The sequence below is a fragment of the Lepisma saccharinum genome, chromosome 3 (assembly GCF_977018435.1).
Source record: "Lepisma saccharinum chromosome 3, izLepSacc3.1, whole genome shotgun sequence".
Lineage (NCBI taxonomy): Eukaryota > Metazoa > Arthropoda > Insecta > Zygentoma > Lepismatidae > Lepisma > Lepisma saccharinum.
In genome coordinates this window covers 107,902,216-107,927,150 of record NC_139231.1, presented here as the reverse complement: position 1 = coordinate 107,927,150, position 24,935 = coordinate 107,902,216, and the positions used below count along the sequence as shown (strand labels likewise).

The window sequence follows — 24,935 nt, the reverse complement described above, 5'->3', positions numbered from 1 at the left end:
AAAACTCAGAGAAAATGCAGTTAAAGTTTTCCTGGGAACCTTGAAATGTAATATGTAAACTGTGAACACACTTAAATTTCTCTTCATTTAAAATTCAATAATTTTTATGGGCAAAAATACCAAACATTTTGTGTTGAATAATATACAAAGTACTAATCATGTTAGACTGTAAATAGTGTCATTATCATTAAACTGTAAATAAACATGGCATCTGATATTTTGCAAACTATTATTAAAAAAAATGCCAAAATTCAGCTACAAAGACTATAAAATATATTTTAAGTTACAATTATATACTGCATTCAGAATATTCTATTTTCACTGGAAGATAAGTTACTGAAAATTGTTATAATTTCATTAACACACGCAAAAAAAAAAAAACATTTCCATAGTAGGTTCATATATACACCATCAGAAACAGAAATATATATATTTACATATTTTTGTATTTGCTTTAATATATTTTACAGGGCCATTTACCAGAAAAAGCCTTTCTATAAAAAACATGTATCTATAACTTGACAAGTTAAGTCCCAATATGCACAGATCACTGCGGAGCACTTCCATTACTTCATCCTCCCCACCACTCTTCGACGTACCAGTGGTGCCAACTCAGCAAAATTAAGCTAAAACAAATATGATAAACGATTTTTACTGTGTACATTGACGGTGCCAGCTCATACGTATTATATCAGTTTATCAGTGGTTCATTTGATTTTATCTGATCTTTGAAAATGCGTGTGGTGCACGGATCGTAAACTGTAGTATTACGCACATGCGTTAAGGTATATAACGAAGAGAAACTACAGGGCGAATTACTTCATTTTGAATGCGACATCGAGCAGTGGCATTTTTTTTTTTTTAAAGCTGAGTGGGGTGGGGGTTCTTTTGTTTATCGTATAACAATCACTATGAGAAGGCAATTTGATAACACGCTTGCCTGTGTTCTTTTTAAAGCATTGAAATCTTCTTGCTCTTTACTCTTGGCTGCATATTTTGGAAATACAAAAATCAAATCATGCCGGGTCCAACGAAATCCACAATGCTCTGATTGATTGATTGAGTTAAAATTTATGGGTGCGTCGGCACTTAAGGCCATTTCGCACCCTTCTGTGTATACGGGGAAATGTCCCCTTATCTAAAATTCTGACTGAGATTTAAAAAAGGGGGTTAGGTAGCCCCTTGGGAAAAACTAAAAGTGCAAGGTTGTAAAGAGACCTGCACAAGACAAACACGACACATTAAAAAGTCAGAACAAACTAAAAACTACCTTACAGACGGTGGAAGAGTCCAGCTCTTCGCAAAAAACTAAAAACACGTGATAAAATACTGCTGTCATCACCCAAGAGGGATGACAAACAGCCGGAAAGGTTAAAAGTCTGCCGGAGGTAAGCAAGATCGACACATTCAACGAGAATGTGTCGGATGCTTAAAATAACATTACAAGCATGACACATCGGAGGGTTAAGCCCTTGCAGTAGGTGACCATGCGTGAGACGGCTGTGTCCTATACGCATGCGGGTAAGAATAACGTTTTCTCGCCGAGAGGGACGAGACGAGGAACGCCAAGCACCTATGGTGGACCTAACAGAGTGAAGCTTGTTCCCCGTTTCCACATCCCACTCGGTCTGCCAAGTGTCAAGAAGGCGACAACGGAACACATTCTGCAGGTCGCTAGCTGGCAAAAGGTGGACGAGAACGTCACCATCTGCATCAGCAGACTTGGCGGCAGCATCAGCTGCTTCGTTCCCCTGGATGCCCACATGGCTAGGGACCCAACAGAAGTGTACATCTGTGCTGGCAGATAAGGACACAAGCCGTCTGAATATGCGTTGCGCTACCGGATGCCGGGAATACGGCGAATCCAGAGACTGCAACATGCTGGTCGAATCGCAGCACACAAGGACTTTCTTCAGCCCATTCACGTCTGCAAAGTCCAGTGCCTTTAGAATGGCGTACAACTCTGCCGTAAAGATGGAACAGGCAGGATGTAGCGAGAAACTGGAACTTTGAGAGTCTAGGACGAAGGCGCAACCAACGGATTCGACTGTCTTGGACCCATCCGTGTAAAACACATTAAAATTGGGGTGCTTCGCACGAAGTTCTAAAAACCGTTGCTGGTATACAACCATTGGTTTTTCTGCCTTTGGAAGGGCAGTCAGGGAAAAATCGATAGAAGGTGCAGGAAACTCCCAGGTAGGGAGAGGCGGAATGAGTGGAGAGACGCCAGGAAGATCACTGTCAACACCAAGTGCTGACAGGATCTCGTCTGCACGAACACCAAATGGTCTAGTGACACTAGGGTGGAGCCGATACCTTGCCAGCCTACTCTCGTCGGAGATGGTGTCAAATGTAGGATGTGAAGGCATCGAGCGAAGATGGAGGAAGTAGTTCACTACCAGCCGCTATCTTCGCAGAGACAGCGACGGCTCAGATGCCTCTACGTACAAACTAGCGACTGGACTCGTACGAAACGCACCAGAGCACAAACGTATACCAGCATGGTGGACGGTGTCTAGGATGCGAAGTCGAGATGGGCGGGCAGAAGAATACACAACACATCCATAATCAAGCTTCGACCTGATGAGTGCACGGTACAGGCGAAGCAGTACCGTCCTGTCAGCACCCCAGGAAGTATGAGATAAAACACGTAGAAGGTTGAGAACTCGAAGACAAGAGAACTTTAACTGGCGAAGGTGAGGTAGCCATGTTAATTTCTTATCGAAAATGAGGCCCAGGAAGCGGACCTCATTCACGAAGCACAGGGGAGATTTCCCCATGTACAGGTCAGGATCGAAATGACATGTACGTTGACGACAAAAGTGAACACACACGGATTTCTCGGATGAGAAGGTGAAACCTGTTTGGGAGGACCACTCAACCATACGGTTTATCGTCAGTTGGAGTTGACGAGAAGCTGACGCGAGATTCCGTGAGCGACAAAAGATCGTGAGGTCGTCTACATACAGAAGACCATGTACAGGGGCAACAATGCTTGCCATAACACTGTTCACTGCTATGGCAAACAGAGTCACACTTAATACGCTGCCCTGCGGGACACCGTTCTCTTGTTCGTGAAGATCCGAAAAGGAGTTCCCAACACGTACGCGGAAAAAACGATCAGATAAAAAGTTTTTAATAAAGTACGCCATATGGCCACGGACGCCCCAAGAATGGAGCTGCTTTAGGATGCCAAAACGCCACGTTGTGTCATATGCTTTTTGGAGGTCAAAGAAAACTGCATGCTGAATATGTGTTTCCAGCTGAACCAGATGGTCCAGTGTGGAATGGTTGGAGCGAAAACCACATTGAAAATTACTTATCAAGCAGTTTTCCTCCAAAAACCAGGTGAGACGCTTGTTGATCATGCGTTCCATCAACTTGCACACACAGCTAGTTAAGGCAATAGGCCTATAACTCGAGGCTGCGGTGCGTTGTTTACCTGGTTTCAGGATGGGAACGATAATTGCTTCTTTCCAGGACGAAGGGAAAGAGTCCTCCAACCAAAGCCTGTTGAATACCGCCAAAAGGAAATTTTTGGCTCCAATGGGCAGATGACGAAGCATCTCATAGTGGATCTTGTCCACTCCAGGAGCTGTATTCTTAGAATCTCGAAGCGCCTGATCGAACTCCCGTTCAGTGAATGGAGAGTTGTAAGGCTCCGTGTTATGACTTCGAAAAACTAGAGGGCGTGGTTCCTGACGGTCCTTCTCACGGCGGAAACGTGGTTCATAATTTTCAGAGCTAGAGGCATCAGAAAACTGCGTGGCCAAGATATTAGCAATGTCTCCGGAATCTGTGTACAACGTCCCATCGTGCTCCAGAGCACTCAGAGGAGTAGATGCACCCCCCTGGATGCGACGTACTTTGGTCCAAACGGCTTTCGACGAAGCCTGCTTCGTCAGAGAAGACACGTATTGGACCCAGCACGCCTTCTTACTGGCTCGGATGAGCCCACGGGCACGGGCACGTTTAATGCGGAACTGCTCGAGGTTTGCGGCAGTGTGGTGCCTATTAAATCGATCGAGAGCATGATTGCGGTCCTTGATGGCTGCACTGATCTCCGCAGTCCACCAGGGGACTGGGCGTCGCCTCGCAGGTCCACTGGGATGTGGAATGGAGGTGCGTGCAGCATCATGCACTCCTGACACAAAGACATCTAAGGCGTCGATTGGTGGTAAAGTCGACGCAAGATCGACTTCAAGGTCCACTGCACGCTCGAAGGCTTCCCAGTCAGCCCGACTGAGATTCCAGTGAGGGTGTTGTTCACGTGATTGCTGAAGATGTTCGAAGGTAAGAATGAGAGGGAAGTGATCACTCCCACAGAGATCAGGATGAACGCTCCAAGATGTGGTAGGAGCAAGGCTGGGACTGCAAAAGGACAAGTCCAACGCAAAGTATGTGCCAGAGGAAGGACTGAAATATGTGGGAGTTCCATCATTCAGCAACGTTAAACCTGATGCCTCACGGAATTGATCTACAATTTGACCCCGGGGCTCTGTACGAACGGAGCCCCACAAACGATGGTAGGAATTAAAATCGCCCAAAAGAACTACAGGAGACGGAAGTTGTTTGAATATACAATGGAGGTCCTCAAGAGAGAATCGCTCCTCCCTTGTGATGTAGACACAGCACACAGATATTGGCTGTGGTAGATGGACCCGCACGGCGACAGCTTGGAGGGGGGTGGTGAGAAAGATTGGCGTTGAGTGGATGGTATCTCGAACACCGATTGTAACACCACCGTGTGCACGACGACCCTCAGGAAGCTTGTCGGTGCGGTAAAGCGTGTATCCGTTTAGAATCACTGATTCATTTGGACGAAAATGTGTCTCTTGGAGACATATAATGGCGGGGTCAAATTCAGATATTAAGATTTGCAGTTCCTCGAGATGTGTACGGAAACCGTTAAGGTTCCATTGGAGACAATAAGCCATAGCAGGCGTACTCTGTTTCTAGGCCCTGTCACCTTGATAAATTCTTCATCCGCGGCTTCGTCCTGTATCATGTCCTCGGGTAAGGACACAGAGGGCGAAGGGGATGAAGGAGGAGTGGGGGTGGGTGCTTTGAGCACCCGCCGGGCAGCTTTCAGCTGCACCTTAAGTTTCAGGGTGGTGGCTGCCACCCTGACTGGAGAGCTAGTAGACTTAAGAAAATATTCCTTTGAATGCACCTGCTTGATCTTCCTCTCTGTGGAGCGAGGAGTGGTTGCTGTTTTCCTCGAAGCAGGGCGGGCTACTACGGGAATCGTTGGTGTTTGAGTTGACACGTCGCTGGTTTGTACCCCTACACTGCGACGGGTAAGAGCAGCTGCAGCAACTGTAGCGAATGGCACAGGTAAAGTGGTGCGTATACTTTCGCGGAGACGTTGTTTTGCTTCGCCAGCAGAGATTTTCTCTGTGACAACCAACTCTCTGATTTTCTTCTCTTGTTGGAAAGAGGGGCAGTCACGATGCCAGACTGGATGCTCGCCTTGGCAATTAATGCATTTGGGACCAGAAGAACAAGGTTCGGTCCCATGATCAGGCAGACTACACTTACCACAAAGGGCGGTAGTGGCCTTGCAGGAAGGCTGAGTGTGCCCAAAGTGCTGGCATTTGAAACATCGCATCGGGTTAGGGATGTATGGCCAGACTTTTAGCCTCAAATATCCAGCCCGTACAATATCTGGGAGAGTGGTCGTTTGGAACGTTAGTATAATCGAAGCAGTTGGCACAAGTTCTCCGGATTTTCGCGTCTTGATTCGCTGCCCTGCGGTGACATGTTGGTCTGAGAGTGCTTCAAGGATCTCTTCCTCCTCAGCATTTAGCAGATCCCAGTGGCGAATCACACCTTTACTACTGTTAAGTTGACGATGGGGTTCAACATTAACAGTGAAGGTGCCCAAAGATCGTAACTTTAAAAGGTTGTTGGTCTGGCGATCTGTGCTGGTCTGGATAAGTAGACTCCCGTTTCTCAGCTTCTTTATTTCTGGAACATCGGAACCAGCGGCGTAGTCTAGCTGTTTCTTGATAAGGAATGGTGACAAGTCCTTCAATGTAGCAGCTCCGTGTTTCTTTGTTGTTGCAGAAACATCGTTATTATCGGTCTTCTCAACAATACTGATAACAAGGTAACGTGGCACGTTACTTGTCTTTTCCACTAATTGGAGTGGGCTCGAAGGCCGCGCTCGTTTTGGGGGTTTCCCCCCTGTTTGAGTTGATTTTTGTACCCATATACAAAATTATTTTATTGTGGAGGGTCCATAAATTGTCGCCTCGACATGCCCTCTATGCCGAGGAAGGCCTACCCCCCAAAAATGGAGGCTACTCGAGGACCAAACCGAAATCCCCGAGGCCACGTTCGCGACTGCACCTACCCCTGCAGCCAACACTGTCCCATCGGCACGTGCAACTCACACCTTGGGATAGGGTTTTTTTATCGAGGTTGTCTCCTCTAGCAGGACCCTTAGTTATAGGGAGGTCAAAGATATGGAGATGAATGACGTGATGGAATGGTGAAAACGTGAGATATGGATGTGAAGAATGAGTGAAATGATGAGATGAAAATGACCTCCCTACCTTAGTTTCTTAGAGGGAGGTCAAAGATATGGAGATGAATGACGTGATGGAATGGTGAAAAACGTGAGATATGGATGCGAAGAATGGGTGAAATGATGAGATGAAATTGGCCTCCCTACTAAGCCCCCTCGCCCCGTCAAGGCACAATGCTCTGGAAAGCCCTTTAGAGGACAGGCACCACGCGGAATGAATTGTCTTGCTTGCGCACTAAGAGGACTGGGTGTCGGACCTACGAATGATACCATCTTGTAAGAGCTTGTTAAGCTCTATTTTCATTTGCTCTCTAAGGTTCAAAGGGGTGGGGTATTGTCTCATATACTTACTTACTCTTTGGTTGCTACAGCCCCTAAAGGACCTTGGCCTCTCTCACAATGATAGCCCATTCTCTTCTGTCTTCTGCACAACTTCTCCACCGTCTTACCCCCACCCTCCTAAGGTCCTCCTCAACATCCTCCAACCATCTTTTCCTTGGCCTTCTTCTTAATCTTCTCCCTCCTGGTGTCCCTTTATAGACCTTCTTAACCACTCTGTCTTCAGGCATTCTTTCCACTTGTCCTAGCTACCTCAGTCTCATGCTTCTTATATCGGAAACTATATCTGTTTTTTTTTTTTTTTTATGGAGTGTTCTAATTTCATTGTTCTCCTTATTCGCCACTGTCCATTCTCATTTACTGGCCTGTATATTTTCCTGAGAATCCTTCTTTCCCATCTTCTCAAAAGTTCTTCATCTGCTTGCGCCAAAGTCCATGTCTCTGCTCCATATGTCACCACTGGCTTTACCACTACCTGATATACTTTGATTTTCAAATTGCTACTCAGGCTGCGAGATTTGAGAACTGTTAACAGCGAGAAATATCTTTGATTACCAGCTGCAATTCTTGCTTTTGTTTGCTCCTTAATATTATTATCCATGGTAACAAATGTTCCAAGATATTTAAAACTTTTGCTTTTATCGCAAGTGCCTCCATTAAGTTGTATATGTTGGCCTTCCCCGAATTCCGAATTCCATATTTTGCGCTGAGAACATGTATTTAGTCTTGGTTTGATTTATTTGGAGCCCCATCTCACTAGCTGTGTTCTCCAATCTTTCCAGTCCTTCCTTCAGTTCTTACAATCTTCGTGCCATCATATCAATGTCATCAGCATATGCTAGATTTTGGTTCACTCTGTTGAAGAGAGTCCCTCCTGGGTTACTCCCTTGACCCACTCTTCTCATGATCTTATCTAAAGCTATATTGAACAATATCATAGATAGCACATCTCCTTGTCTCAAACCTTGGTTCACAGGAAATTCCCTTGTGAGCTCTCCCTCAATCTTCACCTTGAATTTAGTACCCCTTAGCGTCATTCTAGTTAATCTTATTAGCTTGCTTAGGATCCCTAGCTCCTTCATTGCCTCATACAATTTTCCTCATATGATACTGTCATATGCCTGCTTAAAGTCTATAAATAACTGATGAATATTAATGTTATATTCATAACATTTCTCCATTATCTGCCTAACCATGAAGATTTGATCCGTAGTGGATCTGTTTGGTCTAAAACTACACGGATAATCCCCTATTATTCCTTCAGTAAGTGGTGACAATCTTCCCACTAGGATCTTTGCAAGCACTTTATATATTACGCTCAGTAGGGCTGGGCTATACCTATAGTTCTCACAGCAGGTTTTATCATTCTTTTTATGAATAGGGCAGATTATTGCCATACTCTATTGATCGGGCATCTGTTCATGTTCCCATATATCAGATAGCAATTTGTGTATATTCTTTATTAATTGGTTTCCTCTGTTCTTAACTATCTCAGCAGTGATATTATCAATCCCTGGGGCTTTGTTATTCTTAAGAGACTTAATAGCTGTTCTCACTTCTTCTAGTGTTGGAGATGTTCCGGTTTTGTCATCATAGTCGTCCTCTGGGTACTCCTCTCCATCACTCAATTCTAGATCTTGGGACCCATCTTCCACATTAAGTAGCTGACTAAAGTATTCTGCCCATCTCTCTAAGATCTCATTTTTCCCACCTATTAGGTTTCCTACTTGGTCTTTACAGAAAGCTTTCTTTGGTTGGAAGCCTTTCCTTATATCCTTCACCCTCATATACATTTTCCTTACTTGCTGATTACATACTATTATGTTCTTCCAAGTTCCTCAATCCACCCTTTCTCAAAGTACAGATTCTTTCTCCTGCACACTCTGTCTGCTTCCTTTCTTTTTAGTCTGTATTGTTCTGTGTTATACCTGGTTTTCCTATTAAGTATTCTCTTTCGTGCCTTATTTCTTTCATTTATTGCTGTTCTACACTCCTCATCAAACCATTCAGCTCTTTGGATCTTCATCTTCTCTCCCAGCACTTCCTGTGCTGTTTCATGTAGTATCTTCTTTATTATACTCCATTTCCCTTCGATACTTTTGCTTTCCCACCTTTGACTTCTTTGTTCAAGTTGGTTGCCTACCATTAAGCAAAATTGGTTGGCAATTGCTTCATCTCTTTTTAACTTCTCATCATCATGCCTTGAGGTCACCTTCCCTCTTTTTCCATCCCTATATGTAGCTATTCGCTGTCTGTATTTAATGCGGACTAAATAATGGTCCTAATCACTGTCTGCTCCTCGACAGCTATCTACTTGTAGTATATCAGAGGCATGCCTTCTGTCTATCAGCACATGGTCAATTTGGTTTTTGTGTTACACCATCGGGTGAGCACGATGCCATTTTCCTCACATTCTTCCTTTGATGCCAGGTGCTTCTAATTACCATTAAGTTACACATAGCCCAGATCTATCAGTCTCAAACCATTATCATTTGAAAGTTCATGCAAACGTTCCTTTCCTATAGCGTCTTGGAATGCCTCTTCATGTCCAACCTTGGCATTAAAATCTCCCATTATTATTTTAATGTCATGTTTTGGTATACGATCGATTACCTGATCCAACTGGTAATAGAATCCATCCTCTTCATCTTCTTCTGCCTCTTCTGTTGCGGCATATACACATACTAAGGTAATGTTGAAGAACTTGGCTTTCATTCTCAACGTACATAGCCTCTCATTTATTGGTGTGAAGTTCTTTACTAGTTTTATATTTCTTGTTTACTAGGAATCCTGTGCCACCTCTTGTACTTCCACCTCTTCCACCATACATACATTAATGTATAATCCCCAGTAGATAACATTCCATTTCCTTGCCACTTTATCTCCTGCAATGCCACTACTATTATTCTGTATTTCTTCATTTCCTCCTTTAGGTTTTGCAGTGCACTTGGTTTACTTAATGTTCTAACATTCCATGTGGCCATGTAGATATCATTCTTCCGTTTACGTAGTCCTTTACCATGCCTGTGTCTTTCCATAGAATCTTTCCATTGTTTCTGAGTTCCGTAACAATGTTAGGGAATAGGGTCGTTAGCCCCATGCTCAACCCCCAACCTGGAGGACCTGGGTTTGTATCAGGTTTGCTCCTTTAGAACGGTTGCCATCACTACGGCTGGGGAATCCGCTCCATTCCCCTCGTAACCCTGAGAACGGGGCCCTTACCAGGTGCTACCTCCCGGGTCAGGAGGACCTGTAGTTCACATCGGCAGGGGTGCTACTCCCTGAGATAGGACTGTCTCCAAGAGAGTTCCTACTTGTTACCGTTTATGGGACTAGGTAGGAATATTGGGATAGGATACAATAGGTAAGATGGGCCGTTGCAGAATGCCTTAGTCTGGCTTTTCTTCTGAGACCTGTTCAGCATGGGTGACCCTGCTGGTAGAAAATCTACCGCTGGCATAGCTCTCAACCTCAATAAAGCACGCAAACCCCTCCGCCTGCATGGTCGGTGCTATTCTAAGGCGGCGTTCCCTGGAGGGGATTGTCTCATATGGGGAGGTGGATTATCTCCGATGTCAATGTCATACTCATAGATTGGGGTTGTGGTTAGTTTGTCACCTTTCCATGCTAAAACATCAGCGTAATCAAATACTAAGTTTTTTATTTTTAGTTTGTCTGCCTCTGTTAAGTCAGGGTTAATAATGAGGCAAGAGGGATCAATTTTTTTTTTACTTTCCTTCAGTCTTGTGTTTTCTGTATGGTCTTCTGTGCATGCCTATGTAGTGGTGGTCATATCAATGTTGGATACTTCTGTCATGCCTACTATTATGTCACAGGGGGTTGCTTGGCCAAGTGGGGTGTTGGATTTGAGTGTGATTGGTTTGTCAGAGAGGGTTATGAATTAGTAAAAGGGGGGAAGAAGTGTTGAGGAGAGCATGGGGTATGAGGATGTTGTATGTAGGGAGTGTTTCCTGAGAGGGTGTTGGTAGGATATTGTGGGGGAAGGGGGAGAAATGGAAACTGGAACATATGTCCGGGTTTTGGGTTTTAGGGTTACATTTTCTGGGATTGTTACTAAACTGTGTTGGTTGCTAGAAGGGTCTAGTTTAGTAAAAATTACATCAGGGATGGTGTGTGATTTTGTGGGAAGGTTATGGTTCGGAATATGGCCTAAGCATCTAAGAGTTAACAAGTTAGTATTAAGTGAAATGTCACATTTCTGTGTCTTTAAGAAGTCATTGCCCAGGAGGGATGGTAGTTCTTTGAATTGCACAACTCTGAAAGGACGGGAGTACTTATATCTTCCTATGTGAATGGGGAGTATTACTGATAGGTTCGGAGTGAAGGACATGGTAATGTAGATTAATATAAGTTGCACAAGATAAAAACCAGACGGTGAACAATTAACATATTTAATATAAACTGGACGTTATGTCCGAAACATTCAAATACATTGAACCCATGATATAGCAAGCATTACACAGAATACATCTGCTTATGATTTATCTTCTTCTGGCCGTGAAAACCATACCTTGTAGCCATATGCTTAATACCTAGACCGTATCATCCCTCCAGGTGTCCCATTAAAAAAAAAATCAGGTATGCTGATGACTGTATCGATCTGGTGGGCTGCAAATCCTGGTAGACCTTCTCGGAGATGAGTGAGGTGTGCTAGGACCTGGTCCTGGGTATCCAGCTCTGCCTGGGGTAGGTTCTAGTACTGTTCCACCGGGATTTGTTGAATTTCTATTTGGTATTGTAACGTTGAAGTCGTCGTCATCTGCAATGTCACGTGAAACACGTCTCTTCAACCACCTGGGATGTACCACTCGTTTGATTCCATCTTCCAACATTATCTCGTAGAGGATACTATCCCCAATTCGACGAATGACAACTCCTGGGATGTAATTTGGAGTACCGTGCTTAGGTGATTGAACCCAAACTGCTGAGTTGATGGCGAAAGTACCATATCTCAATGAAGAATCGTTCTGAAACTTTGCTGACTTCCTCGGCTTGAACGGAGATTCACTCGACAGAGGCAGATTGTTTGGTTCCCACCAAAATCTGGGTTGGTGTTTCAAGACCGAAAGTGCTGGCAGGTTTCCTTTTCCACCCAGTTGCGTGTTCCGAAGGATGAAAAGAAGGTTGGCGATCCCCATATCAAGTTCAAGCGTGCTCAGATTGGGTTTGTCAGTTATAAGCTTGACAAGAGCAGTTTTGACAGTATGAACGTATTGTTCGGCTAAGCCGTTGCTAGGGCTGTGATAAGGTGGTGAAGTAACATGTTTGATGCCATTCTTAAGGCAAAAGTTACGAAATTCGAGAGAAGTGAACGTTGGGCCGTTGTCGGATACAATAGTATTTGGTATCCCTAACGTGGCGCAAGATTGCATAAGCCAGCGGATAGTTTTCTTTGTGTCCAATGTGTGTACAGGCCATACTTCTGTCCACTTGCTGAAGGCGTCTACTATCAGTAGGAACTTACGCCCTGCAAAGAAGAAATGGTCTATATGCCATCTCTCGTTCACGTACGAAGCGAGAGGCCATGGAGACCGTTGCGGACCTTTGGAGCATTAGCTCGGCATGTATTGCAGCTCGCTACAAAATCCGCAATCTCTGTTGACATGCCTGGCCACCAAAATCTGGAAAGACACAACTCTTTCATACGAGTTGAACCTATGTGTCCATCGTGTAAAGCTCTAAGAACTTCATTCCGTTTAACTGTGGGAATGATAAGTCTACCCGACCACATGAGCGTTCCCTGCTCGTACGTTAGGTGAGCTCTTCTTTTGAAGAAAGGTGCGAGCTTCTTCCGTTCATTAGACGTGTCGAGTTGATCTGGCCAACCATTTACTACACAGGACACAACTAATGAGAGCAGTGGGTCTTCTGAAGTGGCGTTCTGTATTGAGTCTCGAGAAAGAGGAGCTACAACGTCTTCAATGGACCCGAAATATGCATGAAGTTCTTCTTCCCCAGCTGGTATTGTGTCACGTGTTTGCGTAGGCAACCTGCTTAGCATGTCAGCTACTTTACCTTGCTGGAATGAATTATATTATATTGGTATGAAGATAAAAGTAGAGCCCATCAATCTATTGGATGAATGTTTTGAAATGGCTCGATCTGGAGAAAATATAAACTTTACAGCACATGCGTCTGTAACAATCTCGAACTTGGATCCGAGTAAAAATTTGTGAAATTGCTTGATACCGTGAACTATGGCTAGAGCTTCTCTCTCTACCTGAAAGTATCTCCGCTCCGTTTCACTGAAGGTGGTAGAAGAGGAGGCGATAGTCTGTAGACCACTTTCAACTCGATGACACAATTGCGCGCCACAGCCGAAAGGAGAGCCATCAGTGATAAGTACAACTGGCTTTGTTGGGTCGAAAGGCACAATAGGATTTACCTGTCGAAGTTCCGCCATGATGCTGTCGAACTCGTGTTGACAATTATCGTCCCAGTTCCAAGAGACGTTTTTCTTGAGTAAAGAAAGTAAAAAATGAAGTTTCGAAGCTAAGTTCGGTACAAACTTTCGATGAAAGTTGATCATCCCGATGAAGGAACGTAATTGTGATTTGTCTTGAGGTGGTGGAGAATTTAGGACGGCCTCCAAGTTCTTGTCTGACGGCCGTATACCAGTGATGTCAATCTTGTATCCTAGGTACTCGATAGATGAGGTTAGGAATTGGCTTTTGCTGGCGCTCGCTTTGACATTGTGTTTGGCCAGACAATTCAGGACATCACACGTGCGTGTGAAGCATTCTTGCAATGTTTCACCTCCGATGATGACGTACGTCATCAAAGTAGAAAGAAACTCCGGGAATGTCATCTAGAATCTTCGCTAGGACCATTTGAAACAGATCTCCACTTATGTTTATGCCAAAAGGTAGTCTGTGAGGTTTATATAAGCCCAAAGGTGTGTTGACGACAGTGATGCGTTTGGCAGCTTCAGAAAGTTCCAACTGTCCGTAAGCCATTTGAAGGTCAATTACCGTAAAGTATTTACACCTGGATAACTTAGAGAAAATATCCTCGACTCTAGCAATGGGAAACTTGACGTTTTCAGTCATTTTATTCACCGTTCCTGAGAAGTCAGTGCAGAGACGAAGTGAGCCATCTTTCTTGGTAACAACGACAAGTGGTGAGGCCCAATCAGAATATTCGACCGGTTCCCATAACCCTACTTTCACTAGATTTTGAATAGAATCCTGAACACGGTCTCGAATACCGTAAGGAACTTCGTAATGTCTACGAAATATCGGTGCAGAGTTGGATCTCAGTGGTGTATCGACCAAATAAGGTGCAATTGGCTTGGACAAATCACCATCAAAGATTTTCTCGTATCTAGAAGAAATTTCCCGCCTTAGGTCGTCGGCACCAGCGTTAGTAATAGTACCTTGTACTGAGTTAGTTGAAAGAACACTGGCTGTAACTAATAATCGCCTCCAAGATGGTTGAATAATGTCCAACCATGTACGACCGATCAATGGATATAAAAGTTTCTCCTGACAGAGAAAGACAGGTAAAGTATAATCCCTATTGTCTAAGTATAGTTTGACGGATGTTTGTGCTGTAACACGTACATATCCTTCGTTTACACCTCGTAATCGTAGGCTAGAATTACATTTAACATAGTGTGGAAACAACTGATTAAAATACTTCTCGTTGAAAAGAGTAACAGCAGACCCAGTATCTACTTCACATTTAACAATACACTTATTGATTTGGAGATTTATTATGAAGCTATCCGAACTGATTTGGTGTTCCAAAATGTGTTGAGTAGAAGTAACCAGTGTGGAATGATGACTGAGCGCATAAGTGTTGAGATGGTTGAAGCTGAACGTAGGCAACTCGTCGGGTGTTGTGCTCCGTGAGGTTGAACTGGACGTTCTATTCACGGCTCTATCTTTCTGCTTCTTTTTGCAATGTATATTCCAATGGCCTTGTCGTTTGCAGTAGCTACAGATTGCGTTTCTTGCTGGACATAGACCTTGTGGGTGATTCTTTGTGCAGTTGCCGCACTGGGAGTGAGGATTTTGCTTGGTAGCATTTGAGTTCTGAGGTTGATTGCGGCTGTTCTGCTTCATTTCTCCTGGGCGTGAACTCGTCGAAGGGTTTGTGTGGCGATCTGGATTCATCCGCGTCAAATTTCTTGAGCTGGTGGCAAAAGTCACAGAATCTGCATTGTACTTATTCGAGAATAATTTAATTTCTCGTTCTAATAATTCACAATGCAAAGCAATTTCTTGACATTTAGCAAAGGAAAGATCACTTTCAGATAATAATCTTTTTCGAGTACTGTCAGATTGTACACCAACAAGAAATTGTTCAACAAGTGCCTCATCTAAATACTGCTCATACGCACATTTGGCTGCTTGTTGTTTGATTCTCACTACGAATTGAGTAACGGATTCTCCTGGAGACTGAATATATTTTCGAAACTTGAACCACTCTGTAAACTTGTTTGTTTTGGGCCTGAAGTGCTGAAACATTTTGTCGTGAATGACAGCATATGTTAGATTATATGGCATTTCAGGAGCCGTAATATTGCGAAGTACTTGAAAAGCCTTAGGACCAATGACTGCTAATAGAACTGTTGCTTTTCTTTCATTTGCCACATTCTGGGCAAGGCAGAGTTGATCAAAACGCATGAAATAACTCTCGATATCTTCAATTTCTTCAGCAAATTCGCTGAATGTAATGTTGAGAGCCATGTTGTTGAAACGTCAAATTACGTTAACTGATAGAAATAACTGGAAAATATAAAAGTTACGATGTGTAACTGAAACTTGCTTTTGCTTAAGCGTGAACAAAATTAGCAAACTGAATGTTACTTGTAAAACACCATCTTGTTGATTTGCTACATGAAATCGTACTTGTCACTATCCCGTGCCGATATGATTAGAATCCTTCAAATCTTCTGTTCACTGTCCACAGCGCCAAATTGATAGGTTCGGAGTGAAGGACATGGTAATGTAGATTAATATAAGTTGCACAAGATAAAAACCAGACGGTGAACAATTAACATATTTAATATAAACTAGACGTTAGGATGATACGGTCTAGGTATTAAGCATATGGCTACAAGGTATGGTTTTCATGGCCAGAAGAAGATAAATCATAAGCAGATGTATTCTGTGTAATGCTTGCTATATCATGGGTTCAATGTATTTGAATGTTTCGGACATAACGTCCAGTTTATATTAAATATGTTAATTGTTCACCATCTGGTTTTTATCTTGTGCAACTTATATTAATCTACATTACCATGTCCTTCACTCCGAACCTATCAATTACAATTTCTGAGATAGGAAGTCTGTTACCAGTGACGCCTTTAATGACACTGTGCATTTGAATTTTCTTTGCATTGGGTGGAATTAAATGCTCAGGACAAATACTAATTGATGTTTCTGCCTTTATGCTCCCAATTCCTTAATCAGTATATATATATTGTATAGTTTTTATTTTTTAATTGTTTTAAAATATATTTTAAATATTAAATTTAATGTTTTAAAAATGTTTTAATATTTCTAATTTTTTTAAACATATATTCGTTAATAAGTTGCCCTCCCCTCCAAAAAAAAAAAGAGACCCCAAGTTATGTCCCTTTCCTACATACCCATTATTTCACCATTTGGCCAATTTGGGAAACAACATAGTCCCTTTACAAATGAATGGAATTTACATTGCAATATTCCCGTGTCATATGGTCTTACCTAGTGTATAGTATTTGTTTATACATGTCAAAAACTATGATCCCATTGCGATCCCATAACAAAACTTCTAAAACTTGATGTTGAAATATCTATGTTTCTGTGTATTTTTTAAAGTTTTCAAAATATAGGTTTTTGAAAAATTCAATTTTCAAAAAAAGTTTGAATGACCTTGCAATGAAAAAAAATGGAAAGTAGTCATGTGATATACCTAACTAAAGCTCATAGAAAAACAACAATTTGGTTCTGATCCCAACCTTCTATGTCAATTCTAGCTTGATTTATGAGTTGTTTTTTTGATTGCATGTGTGCCGAAAATTGTGCTTTTTTTTTTTTCCATATTTCAGAGGGTTCTAACTGGAGAACTACAACAGATACATATCTGCAATTTTGCAGTTTTTCCTACCTTAGGTGGTACTTCATAACAACTAAGTATGAATAAAATCAGAGATGGTCACATTCAAAATTGACCAAGATTTGGTTCACTTGACATGGAATGACCCAGATGCACTTGATTGTAGCACCCAATACATTTGATGCTGATTGTAATTTTACATTTTACTCTGAATTTTTACATGTTCTTGTACGTGTAGAATGAAATTTGCTAAAAAAAAAAAGTTGTGAAAGTGGATATTCATAATAATTAACAGATTATACGCAACCACAAGTTCAAAAGCAAAAATCATGATGATAAAGATGTCTTGAAAAATTTCATTTTTGAACTTGAAAACCTGGAAATGTCAGAATTTCATAATCAGAAAATCGTAGCAACCCTGAATAATGGATGGACCCAATTTGGAGGGAAGTACAACAAAATACCACTTTTTGAAGATATGTAATGCTTGTCCCCCAATGTGGAAAAAAAAATATCCAACATTTTCGAAACTCAAAATTTCCAGGATGGTTTGAAAATTTTTCCTTCGCCCCTTGACCCCTAATTGTCACACATTGTTAAAGTGTTCTTTTGTTGTCCATATTACATGTAAAAGTGAAAAAAAAAGTATCAACAATAATTTGAGCTTGGGATGTTACAGTCCATTTTATAACAATTATCCCATAATACTCAGAGGGAAACAAATGAGTTTTTGAAACTGCTTGTTAATAATAGTAGCAGCAATAGATATATTGTTTTTGTAATTCGAGTATGCCGTACCTTTATATGTATACAAATTAACAACAACAAAAGAAAAGACATCTGAAATATCATGTATAGTTTTGAAGAAATGGCACGTTAATTGCTACCACATGGTGCTAGGAAGCTGGTTTCCCATCCGTCTTCAACAGGTTTACAAGCATTAGGAAGACCTTTCCTGTTCGTCCACTAAAGGTTAATGTACCGAAAGCAAGTACACATTTTCTGGGAGTGATTAGTTTTGTTCTAATAATTTCAGTGGCCATCATCCATTTTGGTCCTCCTTCGAGGCCATGTGGTCTAAGGTGCTGTGCTTTGGGCTCCGACTGCGGGACAGCATGGTTTTGAGTCTGCCTGAGTTCAGTCTCCGGGTTCTCAACCTGTATACAGGGCCGGTGGCAACCCACCATCGTGAGAAAATTGGGATCTACGAGTGAGTAGCGTAACCCGGTCATAAAAATCTCCTATAATGGCTGAGGGTTCAACGTGCTGACCCCACATCACCCCATTACTAGTTGAAGATCTCCACATCTCTAGGAGGGAGGGAGACTTGTCAGAAGATAGGACAATGCCCTTGGAGGGCTGTTGCGCCATGGGTTATCATCCATTTTGTAACTTGGTTCTATTGGCCACCGATATTAATAGTACAAGACTAAGCTTATGGATACATAAGTTTGCATTTTGTGAATCATGAATCCTTTCCATGTGTTTAAGAACATATGCCATGTTATGTACTACAAAATTTTTAGCAATCTGTATAGATACATTATTTTTTGTATGTTGAGATATCTTCTCACAGGTGAAGCAAACTGGATTGTGTTTCCTTTCCTTTCAGTCAATTGTCTCTGTGTATTTTTAATACTTATTGAGCATGTTTCAATTGAAAAAAGAAAGAGATGGAATGTTTTTTAGGCAGCTTTTTTAAGGGCAGTGTGTGTGTGTGTGTGTGTGTGTGTGTGTGTGTGTGTGTGTGTGTGTGTGTGTGTGTGTGTGTGTGTGTGTGTGTGTGTGTGTGTGTGTGTGTGTGTGTGTGTGTGTGTGTGTGTGTGTGTGTGTGTGTGTGTGTGTGTGTGTGTGTGTGTGTGTGTGTGTGTGTGTGTGTGTGTGTGTGTGTGTGTGTGTGTGTGTGTGTGTGTGTGTGTGTGTGTGTGTGTGTGTGTGTGTGTGTGTGTGTGTGTGTGTGTGTGTGTGTGTGTGTGTGTGTGTGTGTGTGTGTGTGTGTGTGTGTGTGTGTGTGTGTGTGTGTGTGTGTGTGTGTGTGTGTGTGTGTGTGTGTGTGTGTGTAAAGGCTGACCTTCCTCATACATAGTACACCCAATTGTCAACCTCACTTCCATATAGTACACCCAATCATGGGCAACGCCAGAAATTTTTGCAGGGGGGGGGTCAGGCAAATGATAGTTGAATAGTATACAAATAATAAGTATTATTTCCACGATTATTAATATTATTATACAATAATAAATATTATGAACTAACTAATTCGACGACTATCAAGAACATAATCAAGTGGCATAAAAACCACAAGGTTCCAGCTATTCAGTCACCCACCAGGTGGACGAGGAAGCGAGCATGCACTGCAGTGACGCCACCTGTGTCTCGGAACTTGCATCGAATGGCACTACAGGAAAACCCCGCGACGCAACGTGTAATGGCCACATGACTCCACGTGGCCCAGTCAACTGTGAACCGCACCCTGCGTGAGAAATTAAACCTCCTGAAGGTCTTTAGAAGCCATGGACATTATCTCAGTGAGCCCATCGGTGTGAGAGAACGACCAACAGCAGGCACCTCTACAAACGCCATTTATCCGGGGACAAGTGGAAGTTCGTGGCCACACTAGATGAAGCATGGATTTATTTATTTATCAGATTGTGGCAAAATTCGAGCCATAACGTATACTCCACGTGATGCAAAATGCCGTCCAGATTTCGTCCTTCATTGCAAAGCAACTTTCTCGAAGGGATTTCTGGTTGTCGCGGGATACACCTATCAAGGCAAGTTAACTATTCGTCAGGTCCCAAAAAACTGTAAAATCAACTCTGCGTTCTTTCAGCAGCATATTCTGACCCCAATTTATACAGATGATCTGCCGTGTTTGTATGGAAGTGCCGTAAATCAAGTCTCTGTGCATATGGATAAGGCCTCATCACATACATCTCATTCTACCCAGAACTTTCTGCAACAGATGGCGACAGACACCGGCATTCGGGCTATTCCATTTCACGATATACCGGTGAAGTCACTGGATGCGAGTCCCATGGATTTCTGTGGGTTTGGTCTACTGAAACGGGCACTTTCCTCTCGTTGTGTCACCACTCTCCGGGCCTGTGGAAAGCTATCAGGAGGAATGGCAGAAGGTTCCACTTTCTGTACTCCGTCGTAGCCTCCTACAATGGAAGTTACGGTGCAGGGCTATTACCAAAAGACACGGTGATCACATTTCTGATCACAGGCCGCGGTGGCTCAGTCGGTAACGCGGCTGACTACCATGCTAAAGGTCCCAGGTTCGATCCCCGGCCTGTTCAAACCCGGGAACTTTTCTAACGATGGAAGCGGCCCCGGCGCCCACCCAGCGTCGAATAACATGGGTACCTGGGGGAAACCCTGGGGGGTAAAGGCGGTCAGGGGCGTGATGCTGATCACATCACCCCCACTCACGACCGGATCAAGAAAGTGTGGGGCGTTACCCCCACACACCCTATACGCCTTCATGGTGTGGTGCTATGCACAGGGGAGTACTTTACCTTTTACCTTTTACGGTGATCACATTGAGGTCAACCGATGTTGGTCTCGTGGATTTTCATAAGGTAAGTGCTAGTCCAAAATCAGACACATATACGTAGATCGACCTTCTGTATAATGTTTCGTTAATATTACCAGTAATTCAACTCCACGTCCTATTCAAGAACGTTCCCTCTTGCGCTTTCCAGAGAATAAATAATACAACAATTAGTCCTACTTGTGGCACTAGTTTTGTTGTGGAGCTTCGAAACGATGACAAATCTTTACACAATGATCATGCTCACTGCAACGACAACGAAACGCAAGAAAAGTTTACGTGCAATATTATTAATAAAAGGGTTATAGAACATTCTCCTCTTGCCTCGATAATTACTCTCGTTTAATTAGTCATCACATTATTCAGAAAGCCAAAAAACTCATTTATCCAGTGTAAACTGAAAGATGTCATGCGAGGGCTCGACCACCTGATCCCCAACTTGGATACGTGCTATTATTAATAACAGCGTTATAGAAAATTCTCCCTCTTGCCTCGATAATTATTTCTCTTCTTAAATTAGGACCTCTCCGATGGCGCAGTGGTAGCATCGTTATCTTGTAATCAAGGGGTCCCGGGTTCGATACACGGTAGAGGCACATAGTGGTTCGGATCACACTTTAAACTCTAGGTCCAGTCGCGATTAGCCTAACTGTGTATAAAGTGGACTTAAAAACACCAAATCAACCAAACAATCTCCTTAAATTATCGTCACATAATTAAAAAAAACAATGAAACTAATGTAACTAGTGTAAACTGAAAGATTTTTCCTGGGTGAGGGGGGGGTCGACCCCTTGGATACGTGCTATTATCAATAACAGGGTTATAGAACGATCTGTCTTGCCTCGATAATTATTTCTCACCTTAAATTTTCATCACATGATTCAAGAAGCCAAAAACCTAATTTATCTAGTGTAAACTGAAACATTTTCTGGGAGGGGGGGGGGGGGGGCTCGACCCCCTGATCCTCCACTGGGATACATGCTATTATCAATAACAGGGTTATAGAACAATCTGTCTTTCATGAGTAATTATTTCTCTCCTTAAAATTTCGTCACATTATTTTATTTCACACACACAAGAAACCAAAAAGCCTAATTTTATCTAGTGAAAACCGAAAACTCTCAGGGGGAGCCCCCCTCCCCTTGGATACGTGCCTGTCGTTTAGTATCGGTGATCAAAGTCCAGGTAGAAATCAGCCTATATGCTGTCAAGAAGCAAATACATTTCTTAATGTAATTGATATGGTTTGTGAGTAAGACCAGTGTATTGCATTGTTGGATGAATGTTTAGGTACTGTAATAATAAAAGCTGTACATGCATGTGTGATGTTAATATTATTCATTAATATTGTTCTTTGTAGTCAAGTTCTGGAAATTATAACGTAAGGAGAACGTGGCAGTCCATGAAAGAACATTTCTTGAAGCAAATTTTACCAGTGATAGACAGCTATGATTTTTTGACCACTGAAGAGAAGGAAATATGCCATACCATGTAAGTTGTTCATTGCTGTTCTAGCAGTAATTGTAGTATCGTAGTTGCGAGGTTCACTAGGTAAACTTTTTTTCGGGCAAATCTGGACAAAGAAATTGATTCAGGTATTTCATGTTATTGGGGAGCTACTCTTGCCACTCTTTAATAAATTAAGGAACTTCAAATTTGTAGCAAGTCAATCACAGTATCTTTAATCCTTGCATTATTTGTATTTTATACAACACACACATCTCTTATATCATCTCTGTTTTTTGAATCCCCCGCTCCCCCACCTTATCAAGACAAGACAAAACAAAGACCATTGTTTTTAGTGAGGAATGTAGTCTCAATCAACTGGGTGCCTACTGACAGGAAATCCTTTGAATTCCAGGAATTATGAATGAATTTTGACTCGGGCAGTTCTGCGTGAATTTTCTCCTCAGACCTAAAAAATGGCCTATTTAATTCTAAATGCACTTTTGCACTTATTTTGGGTCTTTGTCTTTTTTCCTTCTTTCATTTGATTTTTGTTATTCAAGTGTCACTTGTCTATCACTTTTGGCTAATTGTGTTGCCAAAGATGGGTAATGATATGAAGAAACTGAAAGGACACTGACAAAGAACACACATACCCAGGCTGGGATTTGAAGCCAGGACCCCTGGCATCATAGCATGCTGTTTTTTCCACTCTGCCACAAGGGTCAGCTCTTTTTTTTTTTTTTAACTGAGGAACTACTACTTTGAGAAATAATCTAGGAGGGTGGTTGGTCACTTTATTCTGGATGAAAAAAAAGACACACGGATGATCCTTATTAACTCTTCCCTTAATAAACGATTTATTATTACACGCACTTCTCAAGGTTAACTCAATTAATTCTACATTTGAAGGGTGATTGGCTTTTTACGCTGGAAAATTGGTGAATCAGGATTAATATGTACTTTAATTGACTATTTTTTGTTAGCGTTAATTATCACTTACCCTAATGTTGATTGTTAGTTTCCAATATTCTAGTAAGATTATAGATGTGTGTGATGTTTAGAGTAAAATGTCATAACAAATTCATTTTAATAGTTATTATTTTTTACTTTGAAAACCTGGAATTATACGAAAATTTCATGTGGAGGTTTTTACAATGATGCATCTTCTTTTTCTTGTCAGAACATAATTTAAAATCAAACCATCGTCGATTTCAATTAATATGCAGATTCAAAAGCCTCTGAGAAGTCAATAATGTTCCAAGATAAATAAATGAGAGTAGGTCACTGATGATTAACATAAGTAAAAACTTGCAAGCAAGAAGTTTCATATTCCATTAATGCCAGTATATGAATGGTCCTGGAAAGGGAGTAAAAAATATTTTTAGATAGCTATTATGAGGTTATCATTTTTGGTAAATGTATTTTTAATTTTGCATTCAGAAGGGGACACGTGGATCCAGAAAAATTTACCGTATGTGAAACCAGAACGGCGTCTCCAAAGAAAACAGAAGATTTACCAGCAGCTCCTGTTACTGGTGGTGGTGACATAAGCTCTGAGAAAGAACAGGAGATAAGAGAACAAAGTGTGACCGAGGCAGAGTGCAGCGAAGAAAGGTTTGATAATTTTACAATTTTATCAGCAAACCCAGAATGCAATAATGTAGGTAACCCAGAGGAAAATATTTCTAATGAAATCCATGAAGATGAAGGTGATAGTATCGCAGACACGGTTAGCAATCATCATGGAAATTTTGAAGATAAGTCTGGTACTAATAATTACAATATAGTTGTTAACCTGGCTTTTGAAAAGAAAGATGGTTCCGATGCTATCGAGGATGAGGATCTTCTACCATACATATCCTTGCCTCCTCTGTCTGTTTGTATCAGAAAAGCAAAGAGAGAATTTCCTAATTTGAAAGTAACTGGCATTGGAGAATATAATGGAAGGAAAGTTTTCCACAAAAAACGGAAGGTAAGGAAGATATCGGACAGTGAGGCCTGCGATTCTAGTAGTTCTGAATCTCCTCCCGAGAAGTTTAAAGAGAGAAAAGCATGGTAAGTTAGAACAGTTTTTATTAATAACATTGTTTCTTCAGTTTATTTTTATTCAGTTTACTGTTAGATAGATAGATCTATCTAGTTTTCACTTGCAGGTGTGAATTGTCGTGGTTTCATATGCTTTTTCTCAAGCTAAAAGTCTCAAAATACACATGCCGATATGTCATGATTAGAGCCCGGAAGTTCAGGCATTTATTTTAGTTAAAATAGGCAGGCAAGAAGGCATTTATAATGTGAAAAATAGGCACTAATATGAAGAAGAAAAAAAGGCAAAATAAACCGAAAAAAAGGCACATTTGGAAGTATTTTTTCTCATGGTTGATTGTTTTATCACATATCTTGAAGAGATATTTCACCAAATTAACGCACATAACCATGATGACAACTACACGATCCTTTCCCTTCAAAGTGCAGAACTAAACTAAAGATAGAGAACTTTATTTTCGAATCCATGCAAAGGCCCTTGGGCATTAGTGCTGTTTCTTGTCAATAACCTCCTGACACGAACGCTGGATGTGATGATGTAATTGTGCAGGTCTTCTGCAACAGGTTTTCAGCAGTCAATCATGCACAAGAAAATGTTAACCGAAAGGCAATATCCTAACTCAGCATGAAATACTTGTTTCTCACTCTTTTCTCCTTCAGCAATGTTGAAACATGCGTGAATTCAATATTACTTAAATAAGGCGAAAATTATTCACATAATAAACGGAAGAAAAATTAATGCCAACAACGTTTTTTGGGAGAAAAATAATTTATATACACATTTTTTTTAAAAAATGGTCAAATTTCATTGAAAAGGACAAAAAAGGCATTATAATTAAAAATAGGCAGTGGGGTCCCAAATAGACAAAATAGGCAAAATGAAAAGTCTTCTAAAACATTCGAAACAACATAAAAAACGTATATCCGAATTTTTTTATTAATATA

At 41.6% G+C, this 24,935-nt stretch overlaps 1 protein-coding gene across 1 annotated transcript in view; it reads left to right on the top strand.

Moving 5' to 3' along the window:
- LOC145985632 (uncharacterized) overlaps window positions 1-24,935 on the top strand; it is a 78,102-nt gene that overhangs the window by 26,563 nt on the left and 26,604 nt on the right. Inside the window, exons 6-7 of the mRNA XM_083119702.1 lie at window positions 21,859-21,989; window positions 23,388-24,002. Of these exons, the coding sequence (XP_082975828.1) occupies window positions 21,859-21,989; window positions 23,388-24,002 (746 nt within the window). The remainder of the gene's footprint in view (window positions 1-21,858; window positions 21,990-23,387; window positions 24,003-24,935) is intronic.